Raw genomic sequence first — 20,925 nt, 5'->3', positions numbered from 1 at the left:
ACCAAATTGCCCAGCTCAGCGAACAAGCCAACGACCATCTACGCCACCTGAGCTACCGACATTCTCCTCTATAGTTTTCTTTATGACGGTCGTGACTGTTGCTCACCCATCCACCGCCATGGCCATGTCTGCAAGCGAACTGGGTAAACAACCGTTGGTCAGCTGCCAGGAAATCCGGACCCAAACCGACTGTCCCGCTTTCAAGGCAGGGCATTTTTTCGAGTATAGTTTGCCAGACCAAGCGAACCACAAACAAAAATCGGGGGTAGATTGTTGCAGCGTCTGGCGGGCTACTTTTTAAAAGTAAAATGGTCTTCAGCGAATGCTTCGCGATATGGGAGGCATACTATGACATTAGAAATTCGACGCTTAAACAAAAACATGTACGATTGGGACTGCATACAGATCCGGAAGAATGCCATTGTCCCGATAAAACAAAATTCGAGGAGAGTTGGGGGAGGGGGAGTTGGTGGTGATGGCAAGGAGAAATTGTTTTGCCGACGAGCATGCCAATGTTATGCTAATGTGAACGTTACACAGTGCTTTTTCTTTACGGGGACCTTATAAAAATTAGGAAAATACGGTCGCATAAGAGCTGGTAGTAACAGGGAGCAGACCCAGTTTAGACGAAAACACCGCTCACGAACGGCAAACACCACAACCATGTGGATTCGGCCCCTGTAAAAAACTGTACAATCCACACAGGAATCCAACCTTAAGAAGGGGAGAGCTGTCTCGTTTGAGTGAAGTTTCATAACTATGAATATCTAAACATGTTTATGCAAATAACACGGAAAATTGCTTCAAAGGTAGTACCAAGGAGTGTTGTGCCGTCTGTTGTCTGACGCTATGTGTCCCTGCCATTATATACCCAACGTCGGTTAGCCGCAGCCCTGAATGTTATTCGACTTACGGATAGCAGAAATCGTACCGGCTGATCATGGGTCAGATCAGAGAGAGGTATTAGAGAACGGCAAAACAAATCAGAACGGAGACGCCAGTTGTCGCATAGAGAGCTATAAGGTGTGTTGCATGAAAAAAACGTTCAGCTGTAGCACCCTTCCGGTGCCTAGCAGCCATGCTACCCGAAGGAACCACGAGGGCTGGGATACGGCCAGGTTGCCCAAGCCTAGACAGGGGAAGTCGAGAGGGAGAGGTTGGGTTCGAACCACAGACCTTCCGGTCAGTAAATTCGCGCTTTAACCACTTGGGCTATCTCGCCCATGTACATTGTCTCTTTTATATCCCACATCCTATTGATCTCAAGGGTTTCTGTTTACTCAACAATAACAAAGACAGGTAGATGTGTTTAATGTGGCAAGGATGCTACGGCACACTAAAGTCGTTGCAAAAATAGACTTTTGTTTCACCAGAATATGAGGTAAACTTAGTAAGACCAGGACGCAATGAGGGATTTTCATCAAAGAAAAAAGTAACAAATTGAGCAAGAAAAATGAGGGGGGGGGGCATTGTCACAATATGTGGGATGCTGTCTGACTGGAGAATCAGAAAATATGAAAAGCGAAATTTCGGTGGTGGACAGGCTAGCAATTGAAGTCCGGAAAATCATACACGGAGATATAATATAGGCCAACGTGACAGGTACAGTAAAAACTTCCTTGGATGCCCACAATAAAATGAAACGCGTTTAATTAGGGTTGATTATTGGTGGAAAAGCACGTTAAGAATGGAGGTGTATCACTGAACGATCCGACTAACGTCCGTGACCCGAGTCAGGAGTAAAATAATCCTCAGAAACGACAACCTCCCAGAGGACAGTCTTCTTACGAGCACCGCTCCCTCTCGATCCCTGGAGACGGTCTCAACTTTGATTTATTTTCAAACAGTAGAAAGACCGAAAGATTAGAAAACATCAGTTTGTTCAAACCAGAAAAAATCAGCTTTTTTAGAATCAGCCGAATTTTTGGCGACACCACATCACGTTTACTCGTGTGTCTTGTTTGTTCTCATATTTACTACTCTCAGAGTATATCATAATTACCATGTATTCTCTTTTATAAACATTGGGGAAAGTTCTGGGATTATATTGTGATTCTTAAAACATGTGCATGAGCCTCGATGGGACCAAAGTCATCAGTTGAAAAATCCACGAATTATCGCTGAGACAGGGTGTCAAGTCTAGGATATGCACCGCAATGTCGGAGTGTGAAACATGCTAGATCAAACGAAATCTTAATGTTTGAAGAATTCGCCCCGAGGCGACTTGTACCTCTACCTGGAAGATTCCAAGAAATAGCTGATGTTTTTTTCTGGCCGAATGCTTCACCACTTCATAATCTCACGGGGGCGAGATGGCTCAAATGGCTAGAGCGCGAATTTACTGACCGGTCGGATTCGCGGTTCGAACCCGACCTCTGCCTCTAGACTACCCCTGTCTAGGCCTTGGCAACCCGACGGTATCCCAGCCCTTGTGCTTCCTTCGGGTGGCATGGCAGCCAGGCACCGGAAGGGTGTTACAGCTGAAAGAATCTCACAGTGGATAAGATCAACCGCAGTTTATCGGATCGTAATCATGGACGATAAGATTACAACAAACACCAACTGTAACCAGGATTCTCACAAACATTCTAACGAATGTTTTGTGACCCGAATGATAAGCCACCGTTCGATAACAACAGGAGACAGACGAAAATAATACCGTTACTTTCGGTTTAAAAAACTTCACAGAAGTCCGCTTATACCTGAATTCACATTTTGTTCGGTTTGATTAATTTCACACTGGATGCAATACTCCAGTGCCTGGAATTTTTATTCAGTCGCTCGAATATTGATGAGATTACGGGAAGGTTCTCGTGCTCAACCGCTTCTTATGGTCATAAGTTCAAGAGCTTGCCAGTTGTAAACCGTCTACGGAACGATTCCAGGAGTTCCAGTTTGAGTGGATGAATAATTGGATAGCCGAGAACTGAAGGTGGCAAGCACTGAAGAGCGCAGACAAAGCTGCATAACAGGACCACCGGTGTGTTCCGTCTCAGAGGTTCCAGCAAGGGATACGGCTGTCGAAGTAGCTAATGCATTGGTGTTGTGTTGAGATCGAAACGTCATCAAATCACTACCATTAGATACATAGCTGGATGAAAAGAGGTCGGTGGCACCCCAACACTGGAGATTTGTTGTGCCCATCGAATTCAAACAATACTTCTCACTCATTTGGAAGCGATCTTCTCCTTAGACAACATAAGTCGACCTCAAAAAAAATTACCGAATACTATCGCATTAAAGTTAACGATGTAATGGATTGAATGACACCCTAGCACTGTGATAAACATGCGCAACACAAGGCAGTGTTGGAGGGGAAGGCGTGACGAGGAAAGTCCTGAGGCAGAGGGAGTACTGTATACAGACGGTTAGACGAGGAGAATGTCCGTGGAGACACGGCTTCTGATCTAACAACGGTAAACGGACCACAACGTCTGATATTACTGTTCAAGCAGACAAGTCGACTTCACTTCGATATAGACGTCAGTGGTGTGTGAAATCTATCACCCTGACAAGAGAGCTGGTCATCTGCTGTGAATCCCCAGATCTAATAATCTCAGTAGCACAAAAACAACGAACAAAACCGAAGGGATGTGTGATGGGTTAACGGTAATACGAAAATTAGGGTTGCCACAGTAAGGCTTGCACGGTCTGTCCGATACGGGGGAGATACGTTCCAATCAGTACAGCAGGTTACATATAATCATAAAGGAAACTACACATATAATTGCTTAAACTCTTATACAGCCCATGACCGGTTTCGCCCTTCTTGAGGCTGATCAGGTAGGTGCAGTCCCCGAGTTTCCGTCAACCTTATGTCTACTTGAACCCATCAGTTTTATGGATATGGATAACAATGACTGAAGATTTGAATGTGACGGACTTGAGTAAGTTACACAAAAACGTATTGGATGACCAACTAAGCTTTTTGATGGTCTGCATGCTCCATGCAATTTGCCGGACGGCAGAACATATCGATCTCATAATTCGGGCTTACAACTGCAATCATGACCGGAATTCGACATGCTGACCATTCACACTTAATTTAACGCGAAAGATCAATTTAGGGCATATGAACACGTCCGTAATTCAATGGTGCGATAATGAACAACCAAATGGCGTCTTGCTTGCATCAATCGACTGAGTTGAACTCATGCAGCTCCTTTACATCCGGATCGTTCACTGGTTTAGCAACCTGGACTACGGTCACTAGGACGTACCAGTGTCCGCAAGGTCGACTCAAAAGGGCAGCACAAACTAAACAGGGTGTGACTGTCCAATGGTACAATCGCCTATCACCATAGCTCGCTTCGGTTTATGTGGACTTAACCAACAGATGTGAACAAACTGACAACAATACAAAGAGGTGAACAGTGTTCACATCTTAAAGGTTGAATGCTGAGTATAAGTTTTGAGTTGACCGAGGGAAACGTAGTTCGCTGACGACACCATATGACCCCAGTGAAGCAGGAAACCGCTACAAAGAATAACCAATCACGAACAAAATCGATCAAGGACAATTCAGTGATGACAAAATGCCAACAGTTCATGCTAAGGATCTAAGAAAACTCACTGGAGAGGGAAAATGTGAGAGTGCGACCCGATGGATCTAGCGAATCCGCCACAGAAAATGTGAAGAGCCTGTGACCGACGGCATGGTAGCCACGTAGTGAGAAATTTCGGGGCGGTGAGACAATGAATTGCAATTCGCTTCGACCAGATGAACCCGAAGGGCTCGGAAGAACGGAGATGTGAACACCGACCGGCCGATTGTCATTGGCTATTCGAGCTGGTTGGCCGAGATCCTTGGCATACACCTTGGTACAGGAAAATTAACGGAAAATATTAGGGAGGTAAATTCAAAACACAATCGGTTATCCGAGAACTAAAATACGCCAGTAGCAGGTAGGTATGCTAAGTATATTTGCAGTAAACGGAACACGTTCGTAGTAGTGCACAAGTGTAAAGAAACTCACTCGGATTCTATATTCACCAGACTGAAGCGGAACATTGTCAGAACATATTAGGCCGCTGTCCTGTTTCACATCGAAACCACCATCTGGATAGGGTGCGGACAAATGATCAGCCACACTGTCCCGCCAGTATAAAACTGTACCATTAACAGAGTCATCCAGATCCAATGCGAGCACCCGATTCACACAACCAGTCAAATGGTCTGGGAGTGAGGATGAGAGAAGGTATTAGTTATTTTGGCCTCAAAAAATGTCGACAAAACCGCACTTTTACACGTTCCAAATAATGTCAGTTCCTTTGAAAATTCAAGAGGTATGAAATCAAAGGACAGAACGTGAATCAGAGATGCGGTGCTTTCAGGGGCTTCGAAAGTCGCTAATTTTCTAGGAAGCGAGGACCATGGTAAACGCCTAGGAGCAACAAAAGAATACCGAATGCGAGGAATTTTAACGAGGAAATCTGGTAAAGAAGTGAACGGTACTATTGGTGAACTAGTTAGCCCCGCTACCTGATAACTACGGAATTAACTCATATTGGGCGCCCACAAGTCATCGAAGAGGACAAGTTTAGGCGGATACCTCAGTGACAGATAGTTCCCTGATAGTGTGACGGAATATCGGTAGCTCGAGTGCATTCAACGGTAATTGCTCAGGTGGCTGGTAATCTGTTCGCCAAACTCGGCGAACAGGTCGAATGCCACTTGGTCAATTACCAGATAGTACGTTGTCATTGGAAGTAAGAGTTCCCAGCTGTTTATTCCCGTCTCCGTTCAGAAATTCACATACTCGTGCGCAATATATGAGAGGGAATGTGACCGTGGAAATTGTTGAAAAACACCTTACAAGAAAAAGAGCAGCTAAACATCGTCGGACTGGACAGAGAGGGAGAGAGAGAGTACAACTAAGTTCCCCATAATTTTCGAACCAGAAGTGAAGATGGAAGGAAAAGGTATCTATAGAATGGTAAAGCATTGGTTTGTTACGGCAGGTATTAACTTCAGAGTTCAACGAATATCGCATCTTAGAGGACTAATAGTAGTCTCGGTCTGAATAACAGACGTTAAACGTAATGCACTACTCTTGCGCCTACCTGATGAGCCCCAGGAAAGACGTGGGCAGTCCAAGTTTTCAGCAACCTTGCGAGTAGTACATTACATCTATACGATGTATCGCGATATCCCGAATCTCATACCAAGTGAAATATAAGGTGGCCTGGTGCAGCAAATTCAATTGCTTAATAACGTCATAAACTAGAGGTCAGTTGGGTTCGAGTTGAGTCTCCCGTCAGAACCAAACTGGTATGTATTTGAAATTCGCCATGGTACATAATCATCATCATGGATAACAGTAATGGAAACCGGTACTTCGGCGTCATACAGCTATGGGGGAACGTCGTGGGAGAAGGTAAAAATAAACGGAAAGGTGCGTACCTATCACAGAAACCCTATGGCCCCAGAGAAAATGAGTTAAATACACCTTCTAAAAACAATTAAAATAAACAAATCTGAGAACCACTTTAGGGAGAGACACTATCAGCAGGGGTGACCCAACGTTCTTTGCAAACCACACCCAAAACAAGCCTAGCACAACTGTAGGAAAGCGTTAACTGGGCTGCCCGGGCTGAGAAGTGAAAGCGGGCTTGTCACTGTGATCAGCCGCATGTCACATCCTGTGGGGTTCCCAACCGCGTGCAAAGATAACCACGTGAACCCAACCCAGGAAGATCCACAGTCTACAACTCACCGTTGCCATATTATGGCCTGCCTTCCGCGAGCGTTTGGCCAACAAGGGAGTTGGGCAGAAACACGGTTTTATTTGGTAGATAGTGACCAGGTATCATGCACCAACCACAACCCAATAGGCACCATCAGCTAGCTACTCGATAGAATCCGGCCCATTACTTAGCACTCGCTTCCAGACTGTTTCATTTTGCACCTGCTGTAGTCAGTTAACTCGTGCTACGTACGGAGACACCGATGATCAAATAACGAAAACTTAGAAGTCCTCAGATCAAGCGGACCAAGCTTCACAGCTCTAAGGGTCGTTTTGTATGCAAGTCAGCCAAAAGGGACGCGATTTGACATATATTACTCATGTATTGATGATGTGTGTATTGATGTGTTTCCAAGATCCTGGTTACAAGCATTGTTAAGAAAAGACCACGATGCGACAAAGGAGTTTCAATCGTGAGGGTAAAAACTGGCATATACGTTATGTTGTCACTGGGCTGGAAAGTTGGATGGGACCAGACATCTAACCGAAAGAGCTAAAAGCCCTCCACAAGTGAATAAATTTGGATTGGAGGGTCAAAGAGTTAGTGTGTGGTCGCCAAACAGCCCCGAAACCATCGACAGAGGACAAAGCACTTATGGGACAAAGTAAACCGCACTTCAATGAAGATGAAAAATAGCAAGATATGAGCTCCCGACTGCTCGGTAAACTTGTCCCTTTTCCTATGAAATGGTGTTGGAGGCAACGGGAACCTGATGCTCCTGTTTGCACCCCAAAAGCTGTTTTCATAAACTATAAGTGGAAAATTGGAGCGAGGAGACGGGCGAGATGGAGCAAGTGGTTAGAGCGCGAATTTATTGACCGGAAGGTCCGTGGTTCGAAACCTCTCGACTTCCCCTGTCTAGGCTTGGACGACCTGGCAGAATCCCAGCCCCCGTGCCTCCATCGTGTGGCATGGCAGCTAGGCACCGGAATGATGTTAAGCTTGACCATTCAATTTTTGTTCAAAAGTCATGGAAAAATGAAGTGAATTCAGGAACTTCACAGTACATGACCGAGAACACTGTGGTGGATAGTCGCGTTAGCATGCATTGAGTAATAAGCACACAATTGCGAGATCGTGCGAGTGATCGAGTCGCTGCGGCAGGATAGTTATAGCTAACTGAGCATGATGTGGTTGTGGACACAATGCATGGCAGCTGGCACCGGAATGATGTTAAGCTTGACCATTCAATTTTTGTTCAAAAGTCATGGAAAAATGAAGTGAATTCAGGAACTTCACAGTACATGACCGAGAACACTGTGGTGGATAGTCGCGTTAGCATGCATTGAGTAATAAGCACACAATTGCGAGATCGTGCGAGTGATCGAGTCGCTGCGGCAGGATAGTTATAGCTAACTGAGCATGATGTGGTTGTGGACACAATGAAAGACCAATTGTACCATCATGGCGCATCAGTGAGTCATCGCCACCAACAGTGCGTTCGAAGAGCTAATCGACAATGGTACACAAGCGGTGGGTGAATGGGCATGTCAGCTAACTGATTGTATTAATGGTTATCGAGACGGAAAATCCTGACTTGGTCTATCCATTAGGATGGCGAAGTATATGAGACATCCATAGGTGGCATTTGGCAAAAATGATATCTACAATAAGGCTGTCGAATTATTGCGCCGCCTGTTAAAAAGCACTACACTGAAATGGAATCTCTCCAAGTGCCACAGTGGTCACAAAGGCTACGCACATGTGAACAACACATGAGTGGGACCGAAAATACGTTGATAACAAGCGACGCAGAAAGTGTTTCAAATCCAACTCCCTTAGAAGACGAAGTGACTTCACGAGATATTGGATGGATGAGTCGATCACTCACCTTGTTCACTCTCGTACACGCGGAAGTGATAGACAGGCGAATCAACATCCGTTACCGAAATGGAGTCGACTGAACCTAGTTGTATAAACTTTGGTGTCTGGTCATTCACATCCAACAACGTGACCAGGACACGAACTTCGCACGATTTCGGTGGAGTTCCTTGGTCAGATATAGATACCTAAGAAAAGACAGGGAGAGAATGAAGGAGAGTCCAAAGTGATACCTTTCTAAGTACACTGTTCTCCAAAAAGTACGCACATGTTGTTCATCATTAGCGTAAACATGAAAACGGATAGCACGTCTCCGCAAAGATATGAAAATACATCTGACTGTTTATTTTTCACTATTTCACTGAAGGTCTTTTGCAACTTCATCACCCCTCATTCATACCCTACAGCTTGTACTTACAAATTGCGGAACGCGAAACATAGCAGAGCATGAGCGCTACCTGTTTCGACAGGTCCTTCCAGCCCAGGTTGCTATATTGTGCCGTCTGGCTATAAGTTGTCTTATGGGGATAGCGGATAGATAGAGCACAAATCAAAATGTATCTATTACCGTTGCCGAAGGTGAAAACCATATCCACCAGTCCTTCGAGCAGTGTTATGAACTGACTTCGACATCCAGATAAATTGACCGGCCCCGATGCTGAAATGAGTCGATAAAGTCCCAGTAGCCTAGTCAGACAATTCGCTTCCCAGATTCTCATGCTGGCAAGTTGTCTTTTGTAGACACCTGCTCACAGAACTATGCGTAGTCATTGACTTAGCGGACTTAATTATCAGTAGCGGTTAGAATCCATACTCGCTGCAGTTTGCTTGATGCGGCATTGGTTTAGTGTCTAGCCACATGCCTTTTACTGGTGAAATGCAGTTAAGTGGCCCGAGAAAGGGCGCAGTAATCTGGAACGCAAGATTCATGGGAGCGTATGCAGAGTATACTGCGCCGCGTTACAAGACCGGAGACCTAACCGTACGAGTTGTGTGGCTTGAATTCACTGATGTAGTCAAATAAAGTAAATCATCAGACATGTTCAATTTTCTTAGTGAACGCACAACCAAGGCTAAACGGCCTGCGTGTATCTTTTTGGCGAGCTCGGTGGTTTTGCTCCGAGAGTAGCGTGTGACATTGGCGATAAACTGGGGTTTCGGTGACGTGAGTGGAGACATCATTCTAGACAGTGTAAACAGTGAGGACAGATCGAATGTTTTGTGCACGAGGGAGGATGTTGTCTATCGAATTTAGTCAACACTGTGGCATGCAACAAAGGAATCGGGTTACGAAAACGACAGAGCGAGGAAAATGACCGTTACTTAATCTTGCACTTGTACCGATATGAACTAAAAGAGAAGCACCAACTGGGCGCATGGACCTCAACAAAATTGCAGTCAGTGAGATCTTGAACCAGAGCGAATGAAAAAGACATAAGGGCAGGTAGTGGGCAGCCAAACACTTACGCATGAGAAAAACGGTAGAAATTTCAGAAGTGATACACATGTCCTAGAAAGTACGTGTATGAGACGATAAGGACCAGCTGTTTACACAAGATACACCGGAGCGACGAACCTAAAGGCTGAAAGCCGACAGTCATGGAAACTGTAGACCAGACAAGGGTAAACTCATCTACGGAAGTCGTGTGTATCCTGGGCAAGACATTACTATTTGAATGTAGAACTAAACAAGAACATCGTGTGAACAAACGAGAAATTCGCACAGGGACCAAAGTAGTCAGAAGTTCGATTGGCTGGGGCAAGAGACAAAGAGACAAGGAAGGATCTCGTTACTTGCGCGCAAAACACAAACAGGGTGATACATGTGCATGTGAACGTGTGGCTGTGTCAGCAAGCGCAGCAGCCACGTTTCGGCGCGGTGTGGACGACCAAAACAGAAAAACAAATCAAGGCAATAGAGGCAATGATCGGGAACACGATTGCTGTCGACCACAGTGAAAGAATGCAGTGATACGAAAACCAAATGGAAAAAAGAAGTAAGAATCTAATGAGTCACGCTGACAGAGTATATAATGGAGTAAACTAATTCGGCAGAAAGAATGGGTTAGTGTCAGCGGTTGCAGTGCATTAACGAGCGAGAAAAGCATGTTCATGTGCCTGTTTCCGGCTACAAAGTGTTAGAAAATATGACAACAGAGCATGAAGCTGACACCCAAAGCCTTTTCCTGGGAAATTGTTGGCAGTTGTAAGCTGTCTCCGTAAAATATGACAAGGAATGTGAGGAAATGAACGGTAGACCTTAGGGTATGAATTACCAAGCAAATACATACCAGGAGACTCAGTTGGTTCGTTCCAGTTTCCTTTAGGACTGCTTCTCTGTCTAGTGGACGAGCTGTGGTACGAATGGTCCCTGAAAAGATGGTATTGGAAATAGATTTGTTACAAATAACCGAGACGACCCAGTAGGACAATTAATAAATTGGTCAATAAGGGTGAGATAATCAACAGGGCGTATTAACGAGTAACTTAATTCTACAGAAACTACCTGAGGGAGGCGCATAGTTGTCTGAGGGCTGCTTCGGAGATCGAATTCAACGGAGTACCATTTTTCTGGACAACTTGGAGGCTACCTCAGAAATGAAAGTTAACAAAGTGTTCTTTTACAAAACATACTTCTAAGCTGGAGGGGCATGGCGGCTATGGTCAATGTATCGAGTAAATCCTGCGCTGAATACTTACCAATGCCGAGAGTGAATTCCCCGTTAACTTTAACTATCAGATTTGCCTATCAGATGTGTTAAACTGCACCGAAAATTGTGAGGTGAAATCGGCTATCCTACTACGATAACAACCGCGGGCTACAAACAGATTTCGGACTGGATTTCAGGCAAACGTCGTCACAAGACGAGTTCCTAATCGGCAGACTCTGAAGGAGAAAAGGATGGCAGTTCAGCTAGTGTATGAATTGAGCTTGTGTTGTGGCATTTTCTAACAGACGAGTTCTAATGTAGCAGCAGCTGAAGAACAAACGGGAAGAAAAAAGCTAGTACTACATTTCGACTAACGCTTGAACCGATCTCATAAAAAAGCAAGCCATTCAACGAGGCAGACAAGAATGCACAACTTGAAAAGGTTACCTCACTGACGGCCCAATAATTTGCGTCAACATACTTTTGTCTGGTTCGTACGGCTAAAAAAGGCCGGCTGATGAAAGATGGCTCGAACACCGGACAAGATGAGGAATAACACTGGATACGTTGCATGTAATCAAGTGTGTACAGGAGAACGTTGTAATGTGTCTGTCTGCTTAACCAAACACAATGGTTGGAAAATACTATGAAATCAAACAGCCACCCTTACCAGATTTACTGTCAATGGTAAAATGGCCTTGAGGATCCCCGGCTGATATGTGATAACGCAGAGGTAGGCTATTCTTGTCGGCGTCAGTGGCCAAAACTGTAGCTACCAGCAAACCAGAAGGTGAGTTTTCCGGAATCTCACAGGCGAATTCTGGTGCGATTGGGATTGGATAATTATCATTCTCGTCCAACACCTGAAAATGCGGGGGGGAGGACAAAATGCCCGGTCAGACACAACATATGCGTTTTAAATGTATTCAAATCAGCTGATCTTACTGACTCACATAACGAAAAGTTAAAAACGTTAGCAAAGCACACTCATTTGCATGCCTATTTGGTTATCACAGAATACCCAATTGAATCTCACGTTTATGATGTGCCCAAGAAGGGCGAAAGCGACCGTGGGCTGTCGAAGAGTTTCCACATGCGATACCTTTGACTGACTTGCCCAACAAGCTCACACGTCTGATTAATTTGTAAATGTTTGAACCAATTGCCGTGCTATACGCTATTGTACTATTTTCCACTCGCGTCATTCTCCTGTGCTGTGTTTAGCCGATCAAAGAGGCACTGAAAACGAAGACGCTTGCCATCCAGTCTTGTCATGTATCTCTCAGGAGCATTCAACACCCAACTCGGTATTCCTTAGGGGGAAGAGGCTGACTCAGGTAAATCCAGAAATGTCATGTTTGCATAAGTGAACAGTGACGTCTGCGTGGTAAAAAGAAGCGTGCTAAGGAAGTTGAAATACTCTGTTGAGGAAAAAAGCCCAGTGCCATCCTACCCAAACCAGTGATTTATCCACACTTTTAAACACTCCTGAAAATAGGAGTGGAAACTACTAGTAACGGCCACTGTCATACGTTTCTAGCTAAGTCGTATTAGTCCGAAACTGGTCAAGCAAACCTCAAGCTGGAGGACAAACCACCTCAACAGCATTCAGGCAATTTGCAAACTTCTCACTTTTGTTTTGCACATCTTTTGGTTGGCACCAATTTCAAGGAAAGCTCTTTCGTCAAACAATAACCTGATACGCACATCAAGTAATCAAGCCATTGCAGCCTGTAATGCAGCTGGATGCATCGTCAAACACCCATAGTCCGGACACTATGTTTTGGGTTCACTGATGCTACCCTGCCAGCACATGCGACATAGATGATCAAAGATCTCAATATGCCACGGTTCCTGTGTTCGCACGACTGAATCACACCACTGATCAGCTATCCTTAGTTAAGGTGAGAAACGGACGTGCTAAAAGTTCAACCATAAGTGAGGTTAACCTAGCGAGCGACTTCAAACACACGATAGACCTCTGAAATATTTCCTTAGTCAAGCTAGTTTCGATAAATGGTGCACTCTGTGATAACTAGCACCAACCTCCCAGATTCCCATACTATTGGAATTTGAATAATCAACCGGAGATTCTACAGAATTCCCAGTTCTTTCGGTGGTGTACGGTTGAATTTTCTCCGTAAGAGAACCAAAACGTATGTAGGATATGCTTATGGTTACGTACTGTAACTTTGCTATTTCTTAATAAGTTTTATGCGTACTCACTGCTGCGCATTTGCGGTTCACTGTCCTTCGCGTGCTAGGCTACATATCTGTTGAGCCTTGACAACCTTCGACCTTATTTATATGCCAATCAATTTGTCAGTTGTATCAAAGGACCTTTGTAGCCATTAAAAACTGTGGGAACAAAGTGGGACATGGAGACGAGATAGAAATTTGAAAAATTGTTCAGTCATACCGCCCTTCCAGTGCCTAATTGCCATGCCACCAGAAGGGGGCACGAGGGCTGGGATACTGCTCGGTTGTCTAAGCCTAGACAGAAGTCGAGACGGGGAGGTCGGGTTTGAACCACGGAATTTCCGGTCAGTGAATTCGCGTTCTAACCACTGAGCCATCTCACCAACAGAATGAGAAGCATAATACTTACAGAGTGATGAAACCTTGCATTAATTCTAGAAGAAAGTATCAAGGAATATCGGCTTAAATGAACCCTAGGGTGCCATTTGCGAGGTGCACTTGGTTAAAAGATACTACAAACCGGAAATTTATTCTAGTCTCAAATTAACACCACATCAGTCAGTAAACCAGTGTTTAATCAAAAGTTAGACAGTTGCTGGAACTCCTGAAGATGTCCAAATATGAAAAACGAGCTTACTTCGATAAAGATCTCTGCCAAGCTACGCATGGGGCCAGCGTGTTCCGTTGAGATCACTTGAGGCTGAGTGGATCCACTCAGAGTAGTGGAGAATTCGAGAGGTCGTTCAACCGCGTATACCGTCAACCAGTAACCGCCTTCTTCAGGCTGTGACTCGGCATCCAGAATACGCTTATTTCGAACAACACCTGATGGATATGGAAGTATGAATAGAAAGTGAACGGAAAACATGCTACCGATGTGAGCGTCCACAACGAACAGGATGTACAGAGGTTATAAGGGCAGAGCTAATGGACGTTTCCTAAATTTGTCTAAAATCCATTGAGCAAGTGATGGGTGCAAAATATGAATAGGTTAAAGAAACTACTAATATTGCCCGAGGGTCATTAATTTATCAAATCAAATGGTCTAGCTGAATAAAAGATGCCCAACCGCATTAGAGTTATGAATACAGTAATCTACCAACCAAGCAGGGATGTAATGAAGTTAAACATTGAACTTGAACAATAAAATAACAAATTTAACTTATAGGGATTCCACAGTCGCCCAACGTACACAGGGTGGGCTGTCAACGAATCTGATGTGATGCAAGCTACTGACATCAAAGCATTAGCACCAGAGATGGATCAGCGCAACAGTGAAGCTGACAAATAGAAAGCCAGTTCTGATCACTCCAAAAGCACCGTCAGTGCCAAAGGACTCCATGAATATGTAAACCAAAAATAATTTAAAATTGATTGACTCCTCAGCGCCTACATGGTGCGCACCTTGCACAGGCCCATTCTATAAAAAGAATTAATTTAGTGGTGCCTACAGTTAACAGACTTTTGAGAGCAACCATTAAGACAATATCTAAAGCAAAAATGCGCGGCGCAAAGCAGCAGCAACAGGAATTGGTCAGTTAACACTTTCGTCCATGGAAAAGATGATAGGAAAGTCAAACGCTAAACAAATATTTGGACCTAAAACCAGCAAGCGATTGAGTTGACCACCTCGGTGAGGAACTTCGTAGACAACAAAATCGAAAAGTGAAGAGGGATTATTAATGTCTGATTTTTCAACTTGTTGCTTTCATGAATTTTGCGGTCGAGTGACTGGCACAGTGGCGGCCACATTCCGATTTTGTCACGCAACCTGGAAATGCGTTATCTGAGTTACAGGAAGATGGCAGGAAACCAGGGTGTTATCGTACATAGAAATGCACAGACGAAAAGCTTCTATGATCGCCAGCCTAGACAGAGACAAGGTTTACCTTAAGTACAACAAACAGGAAGATCGCCTATGGAAACTATTGTCACGCATGAGAAATTCACTCGCGGATACGGATAGGAACGCTGACACGTAAAATAAACGACCAAGTGAATTGGAATGACTTGTTTCACCACCTCCGCATAGATGGATAGAAAACAATGTGTTCATCATGGCTCTATGACATTACTGTGTTTTGATAAAGCGAACTAAACAGCACGAGAAAATCGAGTTTGTATTGTTGAATTCGAATTAACCAGGTTAGCCAGGAGTGCAGCAGGAGATGCTCCACTTCGTTTAATCAGTCCACAGTTTTGACTATGGTTGATTCAATTTACGTAACAGCATTCACGTAGCATATGAGAGATGTCTGATGGTTGTAGCGGCAGATGAGTTTTCTAAACCTCAGTTTTCTGTCCCCCAGAAAACTACATTCTATTTCGAATGAGTAAGAACGCTCGCCAGTATTAGGTGCCCATTCCTGTTGTGTTACTACTGGTGCGAAAAGTAAGGTACAACAGCTACGATGCTTTGAGCTAATTCGTTCGCATAACGCATTGAATGTGCTACAGTGATGTGAAGCATGATAGGGCAAAGTGTAACAACCAAAACTAGTAACAGTATGCACCTTAAGAAGTTATATTTTTGAAAACATTGACTAGTGTTAAAAACCAGTACCCACTGGTGGTTGATCAGATGGCAGTTGATCTGTTCGCCGAGCTTGGCGATTCGCTTGCAAACGTTTCGTCCCCAGTCGAGGAGACATCGTCAGTGCGCAGTACCCAATATCATACGAAACTCATTTGATAGAAGTACCCTCATAAAAACCGAACAGTATGAGAAAGAGTTGTACGATGGTCCAGTACAGACTTCGGTGGATCTTACACCAACGATATAGAGAAAACCTGAATGAGTTAGGGACGTGTATTGTAACGTACGCACCAGTCAACCTTCTTGCGCCACTTTACATTTGACACGTACCGGCAGCCAGAACCCCACCATATCCCATTGATGACTTTCACAAGGGATGTTCGCGCGAGCCAGTGTCGTTAGGAAGGATACAAAAGCCATATATTTGTATTGTTTTGAAAACCGAAAGCTAAAGAACTGTTGTTCCGCTCCAGCTACAACAAACGGACCGTTGTAACGTGAAAACGGATGTGTTATTACATCACTTCAAATCAACCAAGAAATATTCCAGCGCCGAAGATTGCGGAACAGAGGGGATATGGTAATGTAGACTACGTCGAAAAAACTGGAAAACTCAGACTATTTCGGAGGCCCGAATCGTTTACCTCGCTCGATTGACGCTCATTCGCCTAATCATATTCGGAGGGTAGTTAGATTGAGTAGAATTTTATTCTAACAGCTGGCCTGCCGCATGTTGGTTCGTTCTTCAACGTGTCATGAAAATTCTTTTGTAAACACATTCGCAATGGAAACACGGATCACGACAAACATATTCAGTAGCGCGAGACAAAATGAACGAGCAGTGGGAATTCAGAAAAAGGCTGCACTGACACAGCCCTTCAATCCCGTCATCATTCCATATTGACGTAACGCACCTCCGGTGAACATCTGGCCGTTTCTCTACTCCTAAAAAACATGGGGCAGCCGGAGCTGATGCCCCTAAGCTCACTACACGACCTGTAACTCCAAATTTGAGGTTATGGGCTGAGATAATTAAGATGAAAAGTCACCTGAAGTAGGATGAAGTAAGTTGTGTGAACGCAACAACGAGAACAATTATTCCGTGAATGCTTCAAGAAATAATGGAAAATGGCATGGACGTTTGCCACCACTTATAGCCTACTGATTAGGAAATTTAGCATTAAGTCATGTATATCGATGCGTCCACCATGACGAGCCCTTAAACTAATCCTCAATGCATTGCACATTTCCAGGACAAGATATGTTCTGAATGGCGTGGCTTTTCCGGGCGTTTTCCTCGGTGTAAACTAAGATTCATAGCTAGACCACGCCGACCGGATTACACCCTACACCGAAAGGGGATCTAGATGCAGAAATATCCATCTGTATAAGAAATATCACTTGTTCGAAAGGATAAACTCCGTTTGCACAGTCGCGTTTTACAAAAGAACAAACTCAGCCAACATAGAAGACAGTTAGCAGTGTAAACACTGGTAACTAGACGTACCATGGTCATCAATGTAGAAATATCCCAAGCCTGATCCTCCAGCCAAGAAAAAGGTGACATCGCTACCCTCGGGATCCGCTGCTTCAAGCCTGAAAGGAGACATATCCTTCACTCTGCTGAGAACAGCAGTCCCGCTCGGAACGTTCTCAGTTATTACGCAGGAAAAAAGAGCTGGTTGTACGCGAAACATGGGGGGAAAGACATTGATACGCACCGGAACAACGTGGATGACGAAGGAGCTATTAGAGGTCAGCTGGGGTGTGCCACGATCAAACGCCCAGGCAGTCAAATGAATTGAACGACCGCGATGTTTCACAAGTTCACAACTTGCAGCAACACGTACAACTCCCGTAAACTGATCAACACTGAAGCAATCTGCATCTTGAGGGCTGCCGAAAAGACTGTACCCAACGAGACCGTTCAGTCCATCGTCTGCGTCTGTAGCGAGCAAAGTAGTGAGGTAAGCGCCCTCAGGTAAGTCTTCAGGAATAAAAAGCCGATAACCTTCCGTACCAAAAGTGACGTCAAGTTGAGCATCAGGTATTTCGTTCTGACCAGGTATCCCGGGCGAAGTAAAAACTGGTGGATTATCATTAATATCTGTGACAGTGACCCGAACTCGGGTGACAGCAACTTGATGAGCTGCAGAGTGATTTCTTCGTTCTGCTAGCTTGTAGAGGTGCGTGTAGTGTGGTGACAACAGTCTCCTCTGTTGATCCTTTCGGCGGGAATGACTAGTAGCTTCAATGACCAGGTCGTAAGAGGACTGTATCTCTCGATCCAATGAGCTAAGCAGACGGATGCGCCCTGTTCGAGGGTGGATCTGTCGGGTGTGACGGTGAAATGTCAAAATGGTTGGCAAAATGAATAATCCAATAAAGCAACGCAACAAAGCAAGTGATCCAAAATGTGGGTGAGCTAGTGTGTGGAGCTAGTTTATAGTAAAAGGAATTTCCAAAGCGTTAAAACTGGTGGGCAACAGGATGAAAAAGGCCACGAAATCTTGGTAAGCTATTCAGTGAAGCAGACCGCTCAGCTCTCGAGATATTTCTTCCGTCTATTATTCTGTAAATATAAACAACATTGAGTAAAATGTGAATTAAAAATTGGAGGACTCGCCTACAATTTTCAGAATAGTGTGCACTCCACAAGCTACACAAATTCAGCACGAAGAACAGCGCTACTGACGGTAGATGATAGTCCAGTAGCCTAGCGTATGTAGCAACTGACACCCCGATAGGGTGAGGTTTTCGGTTTTGGCATAAGATAATTAAGTCTGGTTCACACAGTCATACAAGCCCCTCGTGTGTGAACTCGGCGTACAGCGGAGTAGGCGTATGACGCCGGTTGTCTCCGTCTCAATAATTTCCGAAAATGTAACAACACTTTCTGTTTATGATGCCCAGTGTTTCTCTGAAGCATTTCAATCGACTAGCTGTGACGCCCCCTCGGTGCCTAGCAGCCATGTATGGAGCACGAGGGATGAGATACCAATAGGTTGTCAAAGCCTAGACAGGAGCAGTCGAGATGCCAATAGGTTGCAAAGCCTAGACAGGAGCAGTCGAGATGCCTGGGTTGAATTCGAACCACGAACCTTCGGTCGGTAGGCTCGTTCCTTAACCACTGAGCCATCTCGAGCTCATTTCAACTTCAACTGAAAGAACAATAACTTCGACCACAAGGGCTCTCTCACACTGTCTATTTGCCGGTTATCTGTGAGAGTGGGGAATGAATGACACGCATAGGGGTAAAAAGGTGGGCAGGACCAAAGGAAAAATAGAACAAGGTTGGATCATATCCTTGATACGGTTCAATATTACTAAGGCGCTGGACGCAGGCTATGGTACTGGCTTATTCAGCTGGATGATATATGAGCAAACGCAAGCCGGCTAGCTTGAGCGTATAATCATATCCCCTTTGGTCGCCGGGCTTTCTGATTTGCACAGTCTCGCGCAAGTGTACTGACGGTGAAAACCGTATCCTCCCTATCCTTTCAAGAACGGAGGCTTCAATGCACGTTGAAAAGACTTGTTCAGGACAATCAAAAGATGATTTAAGATGTAACTAACAACGTAGTGAAGAGCGAACATTTGACAGATAAAGGTAGGTGTAAGCAAGGGACTTTTTACACTTTCCCGACCTGCTGTATGCAGCAATTAAGGCGATTTGGCTGGTGGCGACAGCCAATGTGGCTCGAGTTCATTGTTAGACGCAAGTATCATGTACCACGCGACAGCCAATGTGGCACGAGTTCATTGTTAGACGCAAGTATCATGTTTGTATGTGGGTTGGGATACTGTCAGGGCACCCACACCTAGACAGAAGGACGATTAGAGCCCTCAACTGAAGCGTTGGCTCAAAAGCCTAACCTGAAGGCAGCGGTGTTTGGTGGGAAATGCAAACGCATTACCATTTCTAAGGAGCAAGTCGCCACATGTTCCAAACCCAACCTGGGGGACCAGAAAACTGTGTTCGTCACACCTCCAGCCATTGACCAACCTGACATGAGACCCTGTGAGTGTCGGGGGGACACTCTCCAAAATATCCCAATGGGTCGCTCACGTGCGCAAACCGTCACACCGCTGTAATGTTCTGTCTCTTGGTGAGAGTAAACAAAGTCGAACACACTCTTGAAGTCAGGGAACATCAGGATTGTAGGGCGTTCAAACGCGCGCCGGTGTCCTAACACATGATGTAGTGTGAACAGCCCATTCCCACCAGCATCACGCTTGCTGTTCTCGGATCCCGTCTTCGTATACCTTCGTAAGACGATGTAGAATGAGTGATGCGGTCTGAAGAAGATGGGACTTCTATGACTGTCACCTAAGGCCTCGGAGGTTTACGACTGCATATGTTCTCTCAAGTGCCACCGAGCTCCCGGTCCGGATGACCTTCTACCCGCACTGTTCAAAGACGGGGGTGAAGTCAGCGCTTGTCCGATCTGTTTGCTTGCATTTGGGAAAAGGAGTCTGTCCCAGACAACTGGGGAGAATCGGTGATAGTGCCCATTTTCAAAAACAGGGCGCGTAATGAGTGTGGTAACCACAGGGGGATCAGCTTGACCCCGGTTGTAACGAGACTGTTGGCGTCAATTTTGTTTCGTCGCCTTACGGTGGCTCGTGAGATACTGACTCGAGAGCAGCAAGCGGAAGTCCGGCCTGGTAGGGGTTGTTTCGATCAAATCTTCAAACTGCGTCAGGTGCTAGAACAACGCCATACGTATAAGCGACCCACGATTCTAGTATTCCTGGATTTCCGAGGCGCATTCGACTCGGTTGATCGGTCTGTTCTTCTTGAGACGCTTGCCCACCAAGGAATGCCCCGGAAGTTTGTAAACATAATACGTTCTTTGTATTCTCAGACTTCCGGACGTGTGAGAGTGTACGGAGAGCTCTCCAAAAGCTTCCGCACACAAAGCGGTGTCCATCAGGGATGCCCACTCTCTCCATTCCTTTTCAACTTTG

The 20,925-nt window shown here is 45.0% G+C and overlaps 2 protein-coding genes across 2 annotated transcripts in view; both read right to left on the bottom strand.

Moving 5' to 3' along the window:
• Positions 1-515: 515 nt before the first annotated feature.
• On the bottom strand, positions 516-7,697 carry T265_07193 (hypothetical protein; the record flags this gene model as incomplete). The annotated part of the gene is made up of 5 exons (XM_009172649.1): positions 516-560; positions 2,347-2,480; positions 4,574-4,817; positions 4,977-5,176; positions 7,589-7,697. The coding sequence occupies 5 exons, from the start codon at positions 7,695-7,697 to the stop codon at positions 516-518; spliced, it is 732 nt and encodes a 243-aa protein (XP_009170913.1).
• Positions 4,977-20,925, bottom strand: part of T265_14225 (hypothetical protein) — a gene marked incomplete at both ends in the record, with an annotated part of 24,356 nt that continues 8,407 nt past the window's right edge. The window contains 6 exons of the mRNA XM_009172678.1: positions 4,977-5,176; positions 8,579-8,756; positions 10,860-10,939; positions 11,890-12,082; positions 14,056-14,243; positions 17,462-18,392. Of these exons, the coding sequence (XP_009170942.1) occupies positions 4,977-5,176; positions 8,579-8,756; positions 10,860-10,939; positions 11,890-12,082; positions 14,056-14,243; positions 17,462-18,392 (1,770 nt within the window). The remainder of the gene's footprint in view (positions 5,177-8,578; positions 8,757-10,859; positions 10,940-11,889; positions 12,083-14,055; positions 14,244-17,461; positions 18,393-20,925) is intronic.

Source organism: Opisthorchis viverrini, assembly GCF_000715545.1.
Source record: "Opisthorchis viverrini unplaced genomic scaffold opera_v5_162, whole genome shotgun sequence".
In the NCBI taxonomy this organism is placed as follows: Eukaryota; Metazoa; Platyhelminthes; class Trematoda; order Opisthorchiida; family Opisthorchiidae; genus Opisthorchis; species Opisthorchis viverrini.
The sequence above is the reverse complement of the archived record's forward strand: the minus strand, read 5'-3'. Positions and strand labels throughout refer to the sequence as shown.